The 19,311-nt window shown below is 50.5% G+C and overlaps 1 protein-coding gene across 3 annotated transcripts in view; it reads left to right on the plus strand.

Moving 5' to 3' along the window:
- The first annotated feature begins 523 nt into the window (after positions 1-523).
- The window catches only part of SH3PXD2B (SH3 and PX domains 2B), a 65,642-nt gene continuing 46,854 nt past the window's right edge, over positions 524-19,311 (plus strand). For all 3 annotated transcript variants that reach the window (XM_042826122.1, XM_042826123.1, XM_042826124.1), the window contains exons 1-2: positions 524-634; positions 11,528-11,608. In XM_042826122.1, coding sequence (XP_042682056.1) covers positions 563-634; positions 11,528-11,608 — 153 coding nt within the window. In that variant the 5' untranslated portion in view covers positions 524-562. The remainder of the gene's footprint in view (positions 635-11,527; positions 11,609-19,311) is intronic.

The following is a 19,311-nucleotide window of genomic DNA, read 5'->3' on the forward strand; positions in this document are numbered from 1 at the left end:
AAGCCAGAAAATACACATCAGCCGGGACCCTCGTCCACGGCACAACCACCCCCCGGGCAGGACGAGCAGCCGGGGCTGTGCCACCAGGAAGCCGGGCCGGCTCTCACACCGGCATCGCTTCGGGGAGCTGTAGAGCAGAAAAGGTGAAGAAGGAGGACGGCGCGGAGGGCTCGTACTGCCCCGCACAGCTTTTTCCGCACGCGCCGTTTGGAAAAGCACCGCTCTCGGGCCGACGCAACTTTTGTTTTCCCGGGCTGGTTGCACGGAGCCGCCCGGCGGCTTCCCGCGCCGCGCATTCACCGCTCACGACACCCCTCGATGTCGGGCCGCACACGCGCGGGCCGGCTGGCGCCGCTCGCCCCTTTAAGCGGATGGCGGCGGGGCCGCCCCTCTGGCTGGGATAGGCCGGGGCGGTGCGGGGCCGCCTCCCTTCCCCGGCAGCGGGCGGGCGGCTCGGCCGGGCTCGGCGCGGCGCTGCAGGCTCCGGTCCGGGCTGCGTGCGCCAGAGCCTCCCCCAGCGCCGCCGCTCCCCGCCGGGCCGCCGGGCCGCGAGGGCAGAGGCATGCCCAGGCGGAGCATCGCGGAGGTGAAGGTGCTGGACGTGCAGAAGCGGCGCATCCCCAACAAGCACTATGTGAGTGGCTCGGGTCCGCGCGGCTCTGCGCGGCTCTGCGAGCTCCGCCGCGCCCGGCCCGGCCCTGGGCAAACAAAGGCCGGGCGCTGCCGGTCCCCCCGGAGCTCTGGGCGGGCGTAGCAGCGCTGCCGGCTCTGTGCCGCTCCTCCCGGGGCGCCACTATGCGGGACGCGGAACGATCTGCGGGATCTGCGGGCGGGGTAACGGGGGTGGGTTTGTTGAGAGCGTCCGCTCCCCGCAGTCGGCTCCGGGGCAGCGCCGAAAAGCGCATCCATCCGCCGCGTGGAGGGTGTGGGACCTGTTGGCAGCCCTGGTGTGAGGGGAACCCGGCTGCTGCCCTCCGTGCCCGGGGCGGCGCTGCTGTCCTCTGCCCAGCTGTGCTCTGTACCCCTTCTGTGCGGGGAGCGCGTTCCTGCACGCTCCAGGGCATCTTCTGAACCGCTGTGAGTTTGCCTCTTTCTTCAAGGGTTCAGGTTTTTTCTAGGTTTTTTTTTTTTTCTTTTTTCTGTTTAAATTTACTATTATTGTTTACACTTTGGTGTGCTTCCAGGCATCCACAGCGACTTTGTGGGGGAATCTTGGCAATAGCTGTAAAGCATAGACTGAAATGTTCTCCCTGCTCGTTTCGGAGCAGGGTGACCCAGTGACACACAGCGCTGCTGGGTTATGGAACACGGCGTTCCTCTGCTTATGTCAGGGGAGCTGGGCAGCCGCAGCCATGGGCTTTCTTGGGGTTCCCTTGAATGGTGTGTAGCAGTGAGCAATAGTCAGGGGAGAGCATTAAGGACAGGGTAAAGAGAGCTGATAGCACTCCCCTTGCATCCAGGCGAGCGCCTCAGCTCTGCAGTGTGGCTGCTGCCTGCCAGCCCTTTGCCACCCCTTTCTCCTGTCCTGCTCTGGCTGTCACTCTGTCAGCCCCAGCTCCAGCCGTGCCCCCTTCCTTCCGCATCTATCCCAGAGTTAGTTAGTCATGCTGGCTGGGCAGTGCATCAGATCCGGAGCACCGTGTATGTGAGGCGGTTTGATGAGCTGCATGCAGTTGTGTTTGTGTTGGCAGAGCTGTTGCATCGCCCTCAGGTCCCGTAATGGGTGTGTTGGGGTCACCTAGGGGTGCTTCTCCCCTCACCCTTCTGGGCCTTCCCCTACTTTACTGGGGCTCCATGCAGCCCTTGGGCTCCTGCTGTCCCTCACACCCACGTTCCCGTTGCTGGGACGTGCAGCCTGAGCTCTGGGTGCAATGTGCTTTGGGCAGGGCAGCCGGGCACAGTGTGGGTAATCCCATCAGGCTGGAAAATGGGACGGCAGCACTTTAGAAAAGAGAGACATGTTGCTGGCTGGGCGACAGCTTCTAGGTCTGGATCCTGGGGATGAGGAGGCGACAGCAAAGCATTTACATGGAGCTCGTGGCAGTCAGCTGTGCAGCCAGGGTGCTCGGCCAGCTGCTGCCTGCTCTGCTGGCGGCTCAGTCCTCTGCCTCCAGCCTTCCCCTGTACTCATCTTGGACCCAAGTGCAGCAGCGTGAGCCAGCACGAGCTGAGCCTGGGGAGGGCAGGGAGGGGCAGGTAGTCTCCTGCCAAAGCAGTGCTAGAGTGAATGGAGCACTCGCTTTGCTGGAGGGGATTGATCAGAATGAGGCAGACTCACAAAGCCAGTTAATTGTATGGAATCAAATCCTTCTTTTTTTCTTTTTTTTCTTTCCCCTCCTCCTGCAAAGAGTCAGAGAGGACGGGCAGCAAATCATGGCTGAGTCATCTCTTTAGGCTGTATCTGCTGGCAATCTGCACAATCTGCAAGCCCAAGTCGGCCACCAAGTGTATGTGCTAAGACTGCTCTCTTGAATCTGTTTTCTGGGCACAAATTCTTTGCTCTGTCCCTGGAGGCAGTGGCTCGAAGAGCCTTCCACTGCTCTCCATTGCCCCCACTCTGCCTGACCTGCAGCTGACCTGGAACACTCCGGTCTGGCCTCTGCTCTTCATCCAACAGGCTTTTCTTTGCCACACAAAGGTGCTGTTGTGTCGGCTGTGTGAGGCTGCAGCAGAGAGCTGTGGAGTTCCAGTTTCCCAGAGAAGTGAGATCAAACCGCTGTTTCAAAGTTCTTGTTGATCCCTGCCGTGGGGCAGGGGCAAGAGGCTGGCTGTGCTCAGGCTTTGCCCATCACTTTGGTAATTGGGACAAGAAGTGTTGTGTAACCAAGACAAAAACTTGTGCTTTCACAGCTCTGGTTCGAAGCAGGACACGTTTCCCCAGGCTGGGGCAGGGGCTGGTTTAGGAATATTTGCGTCTTCTCAAAAAGTGATCACATGCCATTTTGGCACCGGGCAGCAGAGTTTCTCAGATTTTCCCAGTGCTGCTCTTCCATAAGCACAGCTCTGCTTCCAGCCCTATTTCAGCCTTTCACCCTCAAACGCCTCCGAGTTTTGCAGCCCCTCTAGAGATGTCCCCATGTAACAGTTTCCAGGGACAGAGGCTGCACAGGGCCTCCATATTTCCATCCTTTCTAACCCTTTGTGGCCCATTCCCAGCTGGCTGCTTTTCTGGCTGGGAGGGGCTGGGGATGTTCAGATGGAGACAGAGCTGTGAGGAGCATCGCTCCCTGGTGCTGGGCCTTTCCTTGCAGCGGAGGCTTGGTTGGGTGAGCACCCAGCAAGGTGCTTGGCAGCAATGGGGATGCCCACCGGGGTTAATGGCAGAGCCTAACACAGCCCAGTGCCTTCTCCACAGTGCTCAAAAGTGTCTTTGTGTGCTTCCCAATCCTGGTGTGAGAGTGCCAGCCTGGTGTGCTGCTGCCTCCCTGCTCTCACCCCTGCAGCCAGTCTTGTGCTCCTGGAAGGATGTTACTTCTGTGGTATTGGCATGGTGTGAGGCTGACATGTCTGCCTCCTGTTCTTGTCAAACCAGCTCAGATCATGCAAGCACAAGAGCTGGGAGGGAAAGGAGAGCCAGGCTTCCAAGTGGTAGGAGCCTCCAGTTTGCTCTGCCAGCTGCAAAATGGCTTCTCATCCTCCTGATCTGCTAACCCTGGTGTTTAAATTGCAGTTGTGCCATTTGCACCTTTAAGCTTTTTTAAATTGGACTGTAAGTGGAAGAAGGGGGCAGTTGGAGAAATGCTCCTAAGCAGGTATGCATCGTAGGCTGAACTCTGTCAAGAGAAGAACTGAGCAACCATCAAGGCCCATTATTGGAGTGAAAGAATCATAGAATCCTTAGAGTTGGAAAGGACCTTTAAGGGTCATCTTGTCCAGCTCCCCTGCAACTTGCAGGACCATCCACAGCTTGATCAGATTGCTTAGAGCAAAGGGGCCCCCTTCTGTCAGGCAGCGGGCGGATGCGGTGACATTTCCCTGCAGTCACAGTTGCAGTGATTACAGCTCTGGTCTCGGTGCTCTGGTGCTCAGGAACACTGGCAGCGAGAGCTCTAGGTCAGTACTGCAGTGCATTCATTTGAGAAGGCAAACTCTAAAAGCAAAGCTTAAAAATATTCATTCTGGGTGACAGGGTCCACTGACTGTCACTTCTATTGGCTGGCCAAGTCTCAAATTCTGATAAATGAATGCTTATTCAGAAAAGACCCAAAACAAAACCGGACTAAATTTTCCTTTAAAGGACTCCATGTGGGATCTTTTTATAGCTTTGTGTTTGTTATTCTCTAGTAGAAGTCCCCAAAATGTGGTTTCTGCTTACTGAATCTAGACCTTGGTCTGTTTTCTTGGAAGCTTCAGGAGCTTTCTTCTTAATACAGCCACATTTTGCATGTTTTGTGCCATGTGTTAATAACCATGCAATTGAATTGCATTCTGTTTCCAGTGCTGTTCACCAAGAATACCTCCTTAACTCATTGATTCTAAGTGTCTGCTCCCCAGCACAAAACAAAATTGCATACACATTGGTTGGGAAAGAAAGAGCAGCACGCTGCATGTTTTTGCTGGCTTTATTGGGCTATGCTTTTGCAGGTCTTCCTTTCCCAACCTCAGTGCACACATAAATCGCTTTGAAAAAGGGAAATTTCAACTAAGTGTGCAGCAAACGTTGATGTTGCAAGCTCAGTTAATGAGATGGCAAACTTGAAACAAGGTGGTTCCACGTGTGTTTAACCACTTCATCGGGATCTGCAGGTGTCTTATCAAAGTAATTAATGGTGGTGGAATTTGGTGTCTAGATTGTGGAGTTGATAGGCATCTTAAAAGCAAGTTTGACTAAAACCACATTAAAAAAATCAGTGTTATAATTTTAATTGGGAAATTGAAAAGTGATAGTGGGTATCTTCTCTGCTCCTGTGCCCTGCAGTTAGGAGGCTGCGGTTTAATTTATTGCACAGCCAACCCCGTTGCTTGTCTGGAATTGTTTATTGAGTGTTGGAGAAGAATGCTCAGCTTGCGAGAGGAAGAGAGCTGGTGATCTACAGTCAGTTGTTCCTCTGTGCTTTATACGTATAGAGCAGAAGATGTCTTCTGGAAAACTTGCATCCCATGGGCTTGTGTCACAGCCACTCAGTGCTGAGTTGGTCATTGGAACAGAGCTCCGAGGGGACCTGGCCCCACTGCACTGTGTGTGGCTGCTGTATTTTTCTCTCTTGTGAATCATACTGGTTGCTTGGATTAAAAAGAGATTGGGGGATGACTCTCCCCAGTGTGATGCTCTCTGCGGAGGGCAACCGTACTGCTGGCATGGCTGGAATGTCCTGTGGGGAACTGGGGAGGCGAGAGGGTAAAACAAATGGAGGGAAATCCATGCAGTGGCTATTAGCTAAGCTGGAAAAATGAAAATAGGCTGTAATGAAGCAAGGCTGAACCCAGAATGCTGGAGTCTCTTTGAAGACTCTCTGAGTATCTGGCTGTGGCCCTGAGAGTTTGAGGGCTCTGCATCTTTGGTGTTGTTTTGCTGCTGTATCTCCTTCTGTTCCCTGTCAGCTGGATTATGCTCTCCTGCTTGTGGCAGGCCAAGGGCAGCATGTTTGGAGCTGTGGATGGGGAGAGATTTGGACCCATCCTTGCACCTGCTGTTGCTTTGTTGCACAGTTTTGAAGAGCTGATCAGTCTCCCTCCACCCTCACTTCTCGAGAGAGTTGAGGCTTTCAGGGAGCTCAGCCTTTGCAGATGAAACCAAACAGTCAAATGCAAAGTCCTTTATTTTCCTCCAATTCATGTTACTTAAGGCTGGAGAAAATCTTGAATGTCACAGTTCAGAGGAAGGGCCAAATCCTGCCTGGCAAGTGTCTACCAAGGCCAGTGCAGATGGTGGAAAGCTGATGTGCAGTCCCTGCAGTGAGCCCCAGCCTTAGGGCCTGCTTGGAGGTCTGTGACTTGATCCCTCACAGCTTTGCTTTGGAGGACATATCTGTTTTCTGGCTTTTTCACGTAGCAGTGGGAAATAGGAAACAAGTGCATCCATATGTTTGACCTTCAGTGTGACTCAAAGCAAACAAGCTGACGTGCACGCTTTGTGATGGGAGCCAGTGCCATAACTGAGCAGGGATTGGTGCATTGTCACTGGGGTCCCTGTGTCCTGCATGGCCATGCAGTTGTGCACAGCATTGTGCCCAGGTGATCTGTGCGACAGCGGGGCAGGACAGGCTGGTGTTGTTGTTGAGAAGGGTAGAGTGGAAGGGGTGACTCAGAGCAGGGGATGTGGTTGGTCTATAATATGGCAGGGCTTTGAATATTTGCTGTGACGGTGGGGATATTCCTGTCCTCATGCTGTCTGTGACATTACGCACTTCTTCCATGTGCTCTGCTTTTCTGCTGCTTCCTTTCTCCTTGGCAAAATAGAGAAACCATGGTGGCATCTGGGATGTCCCACAGCTATTGCTTATCTGTGCTGCTCCCAGTGCCATCTAAGCCAGCAGGGCCCTTCTCCCAGCTGCCCCTGTCTGCAGAGCAGGGCTGACGTGGTCTCCAAGGATGGAGCTGTGGCTGGGGTTCCTCCTCCTCCCATCTCTGGCATCCGGGGCACAGCAGCCCTTGCTCCCCTCGGCAGCCCTGCACTCCTGCTGTGGGGAAGGCTGATGGAGAAGGGCCAAGCACAGCAGCTCCTCGCCAACAACTTTCTTTGTTTCCAGCCACCTCCCTCTCCCTTTTTTCCTTTTACAATTTCCCACTCCCTTTTCTCTATTAAACTCTTTGTTATGGTTCATTCCCTCCAATGCTTTGGTTTCACAGCCCCTTTGAATTTCTCCTTGCAGCCAGGCTCTTGGCTCCCCATTGTTTCCCTAAGTCTTGGGGTGTGGGAGAGGGTGGGTGGAATAAAGAGACTGATCCTTTTTCCCCTCTGCTGGTGAAAGACGCTTGAAATCTGTGGAGTCTTCCACAGAGAGGTTTATTGTATGTAGTCTCTGTGGGCCCAAGACCACACAGGCTCAAACCCATTTAAAAGGGCTCTGCAGACAGCTCTGTCTGCTGGAGGCTGTTATGTCTGGCTGTGCCCTTGGAGCTCTGTGGACAGATGCTGATGCCCACTAGTGATGGGTGCACAGAGCTGGGTGTCCCAGAGCCCGTGGAAGTGTCTTTCCAGCTTGCTGCTGTTCACGTGCCTCTGGCTGGCATCAGAGAGCCATGGACCATGTAGTGGAGCTGGCATGATGCTGCCCCTCAAAGCCGTTTTTTTGGGCCTTTCCATGTGCCCCCACAGCCAGGACATTCTTTAGGTCTCCTTGGGGAAGCTGTGGGAGGAGGTAGGCTGCAGCCCTGGGCTTTCCTGCAGCTGCTCTCAGGCTTTTCCACGAACTTAACCAGTCCAGGCTGATTCCTGGTTGTGCTCTGTGCATGTCCTTAGTGTGTTTACATAGGGAGTTCAGAAATGATTATTCTAGGAGGTCACATGGCCTTGTGTTTCAAGAACAGGGAACTATTTTTGTGTATTTGTTTTTTGTATCTGTTCTTAATCCCGTTGCTTCAAGTCAGCCTCTCGAACCACCCGCTCTCTGTAGCCCTGCTTGGGATAGTGTGCCTCTTGGAAAGGTGTGAAACTGAGGGCCTGAGAAGGCTTCAGAGTGCTCAGGCACTTCTTGCTATGAAACTCGCCAGAAACCACTGCTATCTGCAGCACTGAGGCTCTTTATGAGTTAGGGAGAGCGCTGTCATGCTGGCCCTGCTGGCGGCCCTTCCCAGGAGGGACATCCCACCACAGTCTGCTCCATAGGAAGGATGGATCTCCCTCCCAGAGCCAGGGAAGCATTCGCCAGCTGCCAGCACGTTTCCCCTGCAGTTGCCAGAGCCCTTGCTGCCACGATGGCTGACGGGCGGCTTTTGTTGACAGCTCTGTTACGGTTGGCCAGGTGCCATTTGCATTGCTTTTAGCAACCTGCCACTTCTGACAGTTCCCGTATGAAGGATTTCAGTCCCACTTTCCACTGGCTCGGTCTCCCTCTGAGTTGTATCTCAAGGAACACTGGAGTGGGGGGAGAGGCGGTGGGGACCAAGCAGGACCGTCTGGGAGAGCTGAAGTATCATTTTTCCACCTTTATAATTCCCATTTAAGGTGCTCAATTTCAAACACAACCAAGAAGAATCTGAGAAGATTGTGTTCCTGATGGTAAACTCCTTAATCGGTGATTTTTAAATAGTTGACATACAGCCAATTACTTGTAACGTAGTGCTCTGCAGGAAGTCTGGAGAGCCAAAGCACCGTGGTGTCTGTCGGAGTTCAGCTTTCTACATCTGTTGGTTTCCATTCTCTGAAGGTTTTGTTCCACGCCATCCCTCCAAGGGATGGGAGCAGATGGTGTGCTTTGTGTTAATATGAAGTGCTTCTCTCCTCCGGTGCTGAACAAGACCCACCTGCATCTCTGAGGCTGTCCCTGGTCTCCCTTCCACCCATGGGAGACCCTGTGCAGGTATAGCGGGCTCATTTCCTTACTTTGGTGGTGGATGTGGCTGTGATGGAGTTGCCCATCCAAGTGCTCCTGTTGAAGCCTAAAGTTCAGGTTTGTGGGGGTGGCCTCATGCTTAGGTTTTGCAGAATATGGTGTGTGAGTGACCCTGAAAACTCCACACCCTTCCTCTGTGCCATGCTGCAGTCGGACAAATGCTGTCAATTGCATTTCAGAAATTTCTGAAGCAGGGGCAGGAATTCCAGCATCGCTCCCTTGACCTGTGGCTGCAGTTCAGTGGGAGGTTTCAGTCCCAGTGATTTCTGCCTGTCCCAAAGTGCAGCCCCGTGCCCTCAGCCATCCAGCCTGGTTCCGTAAGATGTCTGTGAGTTGGAGCGTGGCAAGGGATGGGGGCTCTCAGGGTGGAGCAGAGTGAGGTTTCCTTTCCTGTCAGAGGGCAGCTGTTGGTTCCCAGGTTTCACAGAGTCAGCTAGATCCCCTCCACCGTGCAGAAACCACCGCTGGCCCAGGCAGGCCTGTAAATATTTAGATAGCATTGCCTGTTGGTTTTGGCCACAGCCCAACCCAAGCGCTGGGGTTGCGGCCCCCTCCTAGGCCTGGCTGCCCACCATCTGCTGGGCTCTCCCACCCCTCGGTGGAGCAGGGCCTCCCTGCCAGCGGAGCGGAGCTGCAGAAAAGCCATGAAATAACAGTTTCCATGTGCCCTCAGCTGCACAGCTGGGCCTGGAAAAAGCCTGTCCTTGGGGCAGCCTTTTAGGGAGCGAGCTGCTCAGTGCCACACCTGTGATTGCAAGGACAAAATGGAGTTTGGGGCTGCTGCTGCCCGGGCCGGCGTTGTGCCTGGCACAGAGGACAAGGTGTAGTGCTAGGCCAGGAGGGGAGAGCAGCCTGAGCACCATGCTTTCCACTTGGTCTGTATCACTGAAGGAAGCACCTGAGGAAGGGATGCATGGGTGTCTGTGGGAGCTCTAAACCGCTCATCCTTGTAAAAGGCTTGGTGGAGTGGCCAACTGCACCATTCACCCCTTTTGAAATTTGCAATTTTCTTGCTAATTAAGGAACACCTGAGCTTTGTCTGGTGTTTTCTTCTGTTTTTTTTCTTTTTTTTTTTTTTTTTTGTATTGCCCTCAGAGCATCACAGATGAGAATTGTCAAAGATCTGTGGCATCTTTAGCCAGCAGGTGGGAGGGGGCTGTTGGGGTTAAGGACAAGGGATAGTCGGAAGGAAAGAGGAAGTCAGCTTTGCAAAGGCAGTGCTTTTATGGATGTTGAGGAGTTCTCTTTTCTGCGGGTTTCTTCATCTCTTCTCCACAGATGAGGAGATATCCCTAGGGACCTCTCAGCTGTTTAAATGGGATGAGCAAGAAACCATTATCCAGACTCCAGGGAGATCTGCATTCCAGCAAAATAGGAACGAGCTCATCAGCTGGGAGAAGTGCCCCTTCTCTCCATTAGAAGGGTGTAATAAAGCTCGGTGTGCCCACAAATCTCAGGGCTTTATTACTCTTCTGAGCATTGAATTCATTTTAGCTTGAGCAAATCCACATCCTGATTAAAATCCCAGTCTAATAAACTGTTGACTCCAAATAAAGGCAGGATAGGAATAAACAATGAAGAAAAGTTGGCTCTTCCCTCTGCCCCAGTGGAAGGCGTTCTCCAGGCAGGCAGCCAGTGGTGATATAACCCTGTGGAGTGCTGCAGACTGGTAAGGAACCTGGGATATCAGCTGAGCTTCCAACCAAAATGAGCTCATGCTGGCCTGCTGGCAAGTCCTGGAGTAAAGGGTAAAGGCAGCTTGGATGATGCTTAGCATGAAATTAACGCTCGGTTTGCTGATGGTATGAAGTCATGAATGTTACAAAGTTATTAATTTGTTTAGTAAGCACTTGCTTCATATCACTGCTTCCTTCTCTGTCTTAGTTTGGAATTGATTCCACCAGGAAGTTTGTGGTTCCTTGGGAGTCCCCTCACCTGGGTAGCTTGTGCTGCATCAGAAGGGAAGAGATGTGAGAAGAGATTTCTAGTGGAGTTTTAGTTTGGCATTCAAGTAGGTTTGATTAGCTCTAAGTGTTCAGTGTTGTGGTGTCTATGCAGGCCTTCTGGTATTTGAGGTTGGCTATTGGACTGGGATATTGGTCACGTTCCAGCATTGAGAAAAACACGCATCTCTGTGGGAATTGTTTTGAAACTCTTAAGAGATTGTGTTTTAAGCACCGAAACGTCACCCTTCCATGAGCCTTCACTCTTGGTTGTATTAGTCTGAAGTTCCTGCCTGGTCCCTTCGCCTGGGCTTCTAAATGGTTTATTCCTGTGTCACTGAGTTGATATTTCTTCGGAATTTCTTTGGAACTAAGTGAGACGTGAGAGTAGAAAGAAGAAATGAACGTGCCCTTGTTCTGCTTACTCAATCTGTTATCAATTAGTGAAGGCTTAGGTTTGCAACACTTGAGAGTTATGTTGGCATCTCACCAAGGGTCATCTCTGGTTTCTGCCAATAACAGGCAAGGACGTTAAATAATTGCCCAATTCTGTTATTTACTTGTTATCTTTCATGGAAGAATAGTACAACTGGGGTGTTTTCTTCTTTCTCTCCCCTCTCATTGATCACCAGTGAAAGCCTGATGGCATGGTCTGTGAATAACTGAGGATTGTGAGGATTAGTTGTATAGCATTTCGTGTAACAGGAGGGTAATTTGCACCCCAGCAGGCTTCAGAAAACAGAACCTCAAGGTGACAGCAAAGCTGTTTATGGAAAACCAGATGGAGTTTTGAACTGTGTAGGCTCAAGTTCTCCTCACAAGTCTCTTTCTGGGGTGCAGAATTTGTTATGTACCTGTAGCTGGGGGTAGGGAGCTGTCTTAATTTCCAGCTTGGAATAAGCATCTTGCAGTCAGCTAAGCCGCAGCAATGGAGTTTAGTAATTTAAGCTTGTTTATTTCCTAGTGTTGCTGTAACTACTTTAAGTGCTCCCATGCACTCCCTGGTTGATGCTCAGCCATTTTGCAGCCATTGGAGCGTCATGGGTTATTCTGTCACTTGTATCTGATTTCTTCCTTTGTTTCTTACAGGTGTACATTATCAAAGTCACGTGGTCCAATGGGTCCACAGAAGTCATCTACCGACGGTACAGCAAGTTCTTCGACCTACAGGTGAGCATTTCTCCAGTTCTTGTGTTTTTTGACTTCAGAGGGTTGAAAGACCTGGTAAATGGAGGAGCGTGGTTTGCTTTGTGCTAGAGGTAAGCATTCCTTTTGTAATCTACCGGAAAATGTTTAGATTTGAGGGAATTTAAGCACAGCTTTGGACATCCTTGGGAAAGCAAGAACAAAGCAACCTCAAAACCTGCACTCAGTGCCATTTGCAGTGCAGTGTGGGGATTTTGTGTGTTAATCTCTCACTCCCTGAGCTGAAAGTGCGTAAGGGGTCATAGGGTGTTTGAGTTTCTCCAGCTGAAATCAATGCAAGTGGTGGTGGGGTTTTTGTTTGTTTGGGGAGGTGGTGTTACAGCTCATCCATTCCTGTGGAGCTAATTCTGTGCCTTTCCCAAGTGCTAGCACACCAAAATGGAGCTGCTGCTGAGAATCACTGGTTCCCAGCATTTTAGGGAGCAGATGATGGGAAGCTCCTTTTAAGCAGCACTCAGTGGATTCACTGCCAGCCCAGAGTGCAGCAGGTGGCAGCTACTTTAGCAATTACCTCCTGGTATGGAGTTGAGTGGGGAGCTGGGAGGAAGGTGGGGAAAGAATGGAGGCTGGAAAGGCAATCTGGGACACTGGATTGCAAAAAATCTGAGCCAGTGCTCTGGGTGAGCAAGCAATGGGTGTTCTCCACCTCCTCCTTGTACTGTGGAGATGAGCCAAGGGGTCTGTCTGAGCTTTATGAGCCAAAACATAAACTGAGCTGCTGGAACAGGCTCTGTACAGATGCAAAAAGAAAATGCACAAAGTGATCTATGGACCTGCCAGAGAGCTCACTGGCACATCCCTCTCGTGTGGGACTGGGAGGGAAGCTGGGCACCCTTCAGCTTCCTGCGTGTGTGAAGCTGCATACATCTCTATGCTTTATTTCAGTGGTTGCTGTGCTTGCCTGGGAAAGTGGATACCTCTCTTTAAACTGATGGGGTTTGAATGCATCCTGACACAAACAGGCTGCTAAAATAACAGCACATCTGGGCCTGCCTAGCAAAGCAAGCCCTGAGGAATGTGAATGGCTTTAGTAGGTTCTGCTGGTCAGATGGCTTCAGGTCAGCTTGGAAAGCCTTTTTTAGGCTTGGGAGTGTGGGTGGGTTTCTGTGAGATGACTGCTCCCATGCACACTGCCCTGCTCCTGTGCAGCAAGGCTCTTACAGAGCCATGAGCATGGTCATAGGGATGTCCATAGTGAGAGCCCCAGTCACCCTTCTGTGCCCGTGCTGTTGGTTCACAAGTTATGTCACACCAAGGCAAGGTGGGCAGTGTTGTGGGTTACCACTGGTGCAGGGAAGGGTTAAGCTGTGAGCAGCTGCTGGAGTAACCAAGGAAATATGAAAATAAATAAACAGAGAACAGCTGTTGGGCAGTGGCCAGGGCTGGAAGGAAATGGAACTCAGCTCTTCCTTGTCTTCAGGATCTCATCTTCTTTGCTGGTGCCCTAAGGTGGTAGCCAAACTCAGGATGTCCTCTGTTGCAAGAGGGACAGAATGTTGGGGTTTGTGTCTGCCAAGGCAGTGCCTGCCTCTAGCTGTGCTCTTACCCAGGTTTTGCACGGTGTGCCCTGAGGCAGCTCTAGAGGAAGAAATGCTTTATATACAGTGTGATACATTTGGGAAAGTTCAAGCCAAACCTTCCCCTCCCCTGCTGCCTCAGCATTTTCTTGCAAAAAAAAAAAAAAAAAAGTAACCACTTCTTTCTGGCTTTGTTGGAAGAATGAATGAAATTGTGGTTTTTCCCTTCCTTCCCTGTTATCACACATGCTTCCTGGTGTACTTACTTTAAACTTGTGGTGCAGTACAGTGGAAATTGGATTGAAAGGAGAGAAGTGAAACAGATCCTCTTAGCGCAGTGGAAAAAAAATTGCTCTAGGTAGGCTTGGTAGCAGTGACTGCGGCAGTTGCTGGAGGCCTTTATTGAATGACTGTTTTATGATTCTATGCCAATTTTAGCTCTTTGGGCAGAAATTTTCCATGCTGGAAATTATTCATGCTGCTGGTTATTAGGTTAAAAAAGGAAAAACAGCAACGCAAAAGAAGTAATTGGCTAAAAGGGTTTGGTTGCCTCTGAAAACATAGAAAGAAGGGAAGAGTTTTGCTGTGTCCAATCCTGATGATCTTGGTGCACTGGAGGAATAATTGGAAACTAGAGTCCCAGCTGATCCCTGCGTCAAAAATCTGTCTTTGGGGCTGTCCAGGCTTACTCATAGTCACAGCTCTGAGAAATCTGGGTAGAGAGATTTCTTAATTTAATAGCTGTGTTTCCAGTGATCTTGGCTGCACTTTCCAGGCTCCAACCAGAAGCTGAGCAAAGGTTTGTGTTGTTTTCTCCAGTAGCAGTTCTGGCTGCATTGGGTGAATGTTGGTGCACCCTATCACAGATAGTGAGCCTCTTGTCATCCAAGCAGGGATGGGGAGGAGATGTTCTTGGGTGTCAAAATGAGGACAGTGGGACCTGCGAGGGGGCTGGATGGGATGCTGGTGTTTCAGAGCAGCCCCAGAACCGTTCCATGAGTGCTTGGGGATTTTCTCCTGGTATTTCCCTGGTGGGCTTGCTGCTGAATCATTTGTCACCTTCCATTGTGGCCAAATAATTGTTTTAGGAGCTGGGCCAAGTAAAACACATGCATGCTTACTACTGACAGCCTTGCTGTCTGTCCTGCTCCCACTGCAACCAGTGGCACTGTTCTGTGTCCTTCTGCTTTGTGAGATGAGGGTAAAAGGCCCCTGTTGTGTTTGGGACAGCAAACAGAAATGTCCCCAATGCTGAGCGCTGCGCAACGTGTCCCTTGTGGCTCTTATGAGGGTGGCCAGTTCTGTGATGATGGAAAGCCATGGAAGTTCAGTATTAGCTGTGTGTAAGGTTGCAGAATAAACTAAAGAAGCAAATGCAGTAATAAAATAAATAGGTTAATATCTCAACAATAAATACCTTGCTGGCTAATTAGTGTAATGTGTCACGCCATGGCCTTGGGCAGCGCCAGGCAGTGAAATTGGGAATGTTTAAACTGAGTAATACCTCCCTCCTCCTATTTACTATTATTTGCAGGAGGGAACCAAGGCATTCAGTTAATGCTCCAGTATTTTTCTGCTCTCTGTGGATCTCTGGGTTCCTACCCTGTCTCCTCCTTGTTTTCTCCATAAATGTTATGCATCACACAGCAATTTATGTAACAACAATGTTTTAGGGATGAAAACAAAACCAAAACAGATAACCCTACCTGAATTTATAATTCTAGAATTTCAAACCTCAGGTAACTGTGTGATTGCAGTAAATTTGTAACTTCGGATGCTAACCTCAGTGATGCGTGGGTCTCTTGACTGAAGGAGTTCTTTCCTTCGGACAGGATCAAGGCTCTTTTGAAATGCATGGTATGCCAGATGTGAGCTATTGGGAGCAGATGAATGCTGTTCCTAAGAAATAAAGCAATGAGATTGTTGCTTTCAAGAATGCCAGTTGTGTTCTGGACGCTAATTGAGCCTGGCAGGTACGTTGGAAACTTTGGCTGGCATGGAAACTGGTAATTGAATCCTTGACGCGCTGTCTCTGGTAGACAGTGATCAAATGTGAAGTTCTGTTGTGCCACAGAGGTGCTCCCAGCACTGCCCATGAGCAAGGAGCAGGCTGTGACCGTGGGACCCCAATGGGTCACATCGGATGCATTGCCCTGGAGGCGTTTAGCAAACCTTTGGAAAGGATCCTCTTGAAACCATTGTCTGGACTGACTATATTGGTTAGCTTTGGTGGCTTGCATTTTGTGTTTTCTGTGGAAACCCAAAGAAAGAAACACTTTTTCCACTATTTTGTAATTATGAGCTCGTCAGCCGCAGTGGTAGTCATTTCAGGTCCTCACGTGACCAAGAGCCACCTTGTCTTGCTACACTCATGATGTGCCCTTATGTCCAAACTCAACCTTTCAACACCAGTCATGCTCTCACCAGCAGCTGCTTGTGCTCCCTGAGTCCCTTCAGCCCTGTTGCCTTTTGCATGTTGGACAACAGAATGGATGTTCCTGCACTTGCGAGTGGATCCAGCGCATTAGGAAGCGGGTACCAAACCTTCCCTTCCAGCAGGCTTTGCTATTCACACCATGGCCTGCTATCTCACCACCAAGGCAGAAGCTTCTCCTTTGGTGTGTTGCAGCAAGCCCTTACACATCAAACTGTACAGGGTACCCTCCCTGGGCACAGGTTGTTGACCCTTGCAGTCAGAAACTTTTCCTCCAGCCCTATTCCCTAATGAAGGCTGAAGGAAGAGAGGGCAATGCCTTGTGGTTGCTTCTCTGCACAAAGGTTTAATTGTGAGCCAAGGGAAGGAGACGTGACATAGTCTGGAGTAAATGTGCTTGCTGCATGGTTCAGAGGCAGACAAAAAGAGAATGTTAAGTGTGCTTAAAAATATGGCTCTGGCTCTCGCACGCTGCATGCACATCCAGCGTGTTTTCCAGTCCTCTGGTCCGTCCATATGTTTAACAAATCCTTCAGGTTCTTAGCTGGAAACTTTCAGCCTTGACCCACCTGGAGCTATGTCATCTTGGAGAGAGTCCTGCATCCTTCGTGCCAACAGCTTTGTGTGTGAGAGGGGAAAAAAAAACACAGGCTGTTGAAGTGGTGCCTACTTCTATGAGAAAATTGGCAAAAGGCAATGGTGCGTGCATGTCATCTCTACATGAAAGGCAGATTAGTTGTTCTATGGGGTTTTTCACCTGTTGTGCACGTGCAGCAAAGACAGAGTGGGGGAAAAGTCAGAATCGTGGTGATTTAGACTGCTTTAAAATAAAATGTTACATGGAAATGTGCTCAGAAGATGCTGGCTGGCACAGAGGTGAATTGTTCTTGTCAGCCTGTTGGCCTAAATAAAAGAAAATCCACTGAGTAAATTCAAATAAGCCTGGCACCTTGCTTCCAGTGCTGTGAGATGCACCAATGTGGGGTACAGACCCCCCAGCAGCCTTCCTCTACTTCTCCTCCTCCTGGGGCTGCATCCCACAGCAGAGCGGGGTGTGTTATCTTCCTTCTCCAGACGTAGGAAAACCAGGGCTGGGAATGCAGAACAGTTTTTCCCCACCATCGCCAGGCTCCTCAGGTGTAGCACAGCCTGCTCTCTGCTTGTACCTCACGCCTGCTCCATGCTGGCAGTGCTGTTTCTGTTGGTCTCTCTGATGCTAAGGCCCTAAGGCAGTGCAGGCACTCTGCTGCTGAAAGATGGATGTCTTTTTGTGTCCAGGGATTGTAAACAGGACTCTTTCGATAGCTATTTCATAACATGGATCTTATTTCAACACTTTGGGAATTTCTTTTTTCTAAGGTTTGCAGAGTTCAGTGTAATTCTGTGCTGTTGTGTGTGTGTGCAGCAACTGCACGCAGCCACGAAAATAAACCAGCAGGATCTCTCCCTCAGACAGCTGCTTTGTGAAAGACAGGCACTTGCGTGACCAAAGATGAGAAAAAGCCCACAGCTTCCTATGGTGAGGTTCCTGTGCAAAGTGCCAGCAAGGCTCTTTGCTTTGTTCCTCTGCATCCAGACTTTGCCAGGAGCCATGAGCTTATGCACCACGTGTAGGAGTACAGAAGAGGTGAACTGTTGTAAGCTGACTCGAAAAGAAGAAACAATTTCTATTAAGAAAAGATGATCGCTGTCTCTGTAGAAGCAGCAGCCTGGATTTTTCCAGCAGCACATCAAAGATCTTACTCATTCTCTCTCTTTCCCTCCACAAAGAACACGTACAGCCCCGTGCACTTCAGCCTAGTTAAAAGTTGGCTCCCTTCATTCTTTTCTCTCCAAACGTCTCCCATTTATAGCTTTCCAGCGTTTGGTAGCGGGTAGCCAGCACATTCCCCGTGCGTGTCAGCGCCAAGGCAGGTCAGTTGAGTTATAATTGGCTCTTGCTGGCAATCTGACTAGCTGCTAAATTCTTTACCTGGCAGCTGAGCAGGGCTTTGAGCTGCTGAGAGCTGTGCCTGATGCTGGGATGCTGCAGTCTTTCCTTCCAGGGCTCCTCTCACCTCCTGATCTCATCGCTCCCAGCTGTGCTGAGTTCATCTTCTCAGCTTCACCCCCTGGAGCTGCCAGAGGGCCCTGTGGTCCACCTTCATTCAGTTTTCTTGGCACCTGCCTGCGGAAACAGGACAGGGAAGGGATGGCACTCAGCTACGCATCACTCCATGGGTGTGCTGCCACCCGTGCAGGGAGGAGGCCCCGAGGTGGGGTGGCTAAAGCTCTCTTGGATGATCTAGAGGCCAAGCTGAGTTCTCTGGATGGTGATCCAATGTGTTTTTATTTGGTGCTGTTTTCAGTAAGGTGATGTTTAAAGGTTGTCCTGTAATATGAGGAGATGGGCTACACCTCTCTTTCCACCAGCCTGAAGGGCTGAACTTGTCTCCTTCAGCTTTCTGGAGGGAAGACCTTGCAATTGGTATCATGCAAAAGCAGCTCTGGGTCTGAAGCATATTGTTTGATAAGTACTACTGATACTTCTGGGGAGAGAGGAGATTGGTGCAAACAGTCTGTGCCTGCTGAATTCTTAGTGAGATGGCTGGGAGCCATACGCATTGCTGAATATGTGTGATGCAGTAAAGGGCACACAGCAGTTTGGAAGTCCCACTGTGAACCAAGGTGTGGATCTCTGGAATGATCCTTGCAGGGTCCCGATGGAGCCTGGGGATAAATGAGGATTTTAACTACCTGCTCTCCCTTTCCGTGCTGTGATCCATCTTAGAAATGATGCTCCTCTCCTTTTACTTCCTTTGCACACCTTTTCCCTTCACCTCTGACTTCTCGTCCCCATCTCTGGGACTAAGCACAGACATTTCCTAGGTATGTGGCACTCTGGAGGACAGCAGCAAAAAATAAAGCAGATCTGTGCCAGCCTGGCTGTTCCATTGGGTGGGGGAGGATGTGTGTGAAGGATCTGCCCTTCCTCTGGTTCATGCCTTCCTTCTGCTATGCTGGGATAATGTCTTTGAGGCCTTTGCAACAGTGGTGAGTCACTGAGCAGTGAATTACAAATTATATTTATGGCTGTCTTTACCTGAAAGCGTGGCATTATAGATTAGGTTTGGTAAATGTAATTAAGGTTGGTGGATTTCTTGTTTTAATACTAGTTTTGGTAGGATGCTTAAAGTTTGGGCAAGAAATAGCTATCATTCAGATGTCCAATGCTTTTCCAGTGTTGGTACCATCGTACATTAGCCAGGTGAGGCATGTTCTGATGCATACAACAATTCTTTGTGCTCCTGTTTTCTCTGCAAGCTGGGCTGGCTAATCACTGGCCATCAGCCAGCACCCAACCTGCTGGAAACTGAAGGTATTTTGTCATAACATGCTTTGTGAAATGCTCCCCTCACAGAGCAGTTGTAGGACAGAGGCGATGCTCTCTAAGGCTGATGGATCTCAGTGTGCAGTGCAGCATCACTTGAAGGTGGAGAATCTCCCCGCCTGCAGAGCTGCCCACATCCCCGTGGGCTTGGGACAGCTCTGAGGGCCAGGAATGAGGAAGAGGAGGGAGGAGGTGAGACCTCTCCCTGTGTTTTGCTGCAGGCAGAAGTTCACTTGGTTCAACTGTGTTGTGCAACTCCAGCTTGTCTGAGGTCCTGGCATCCGGAGGGCTTTGGCCAAGGCTTTCAGCCTCACAAAATACAGCTGTCATTTATCTCAGAGTGTTT

The sequence above is a fragment of the Centrocercus urophasianus genome, unplaced genomic scaffold (assembly GCF_019232065.1).
Source record: "Centrocercus urophasianus isolate 14NV4802_14NV808 unplaced genomic scaffold, USGS_Curo_1.0 seq_26, whole genome shotgun sequence".
In the NCBI taxonomy this organism is placed as follows: Eukaryota; Metazoa; Chordata; class Aves; order Galliformes; family Phasianidae; genus Centrocercus; species Centrocercus urophasianus.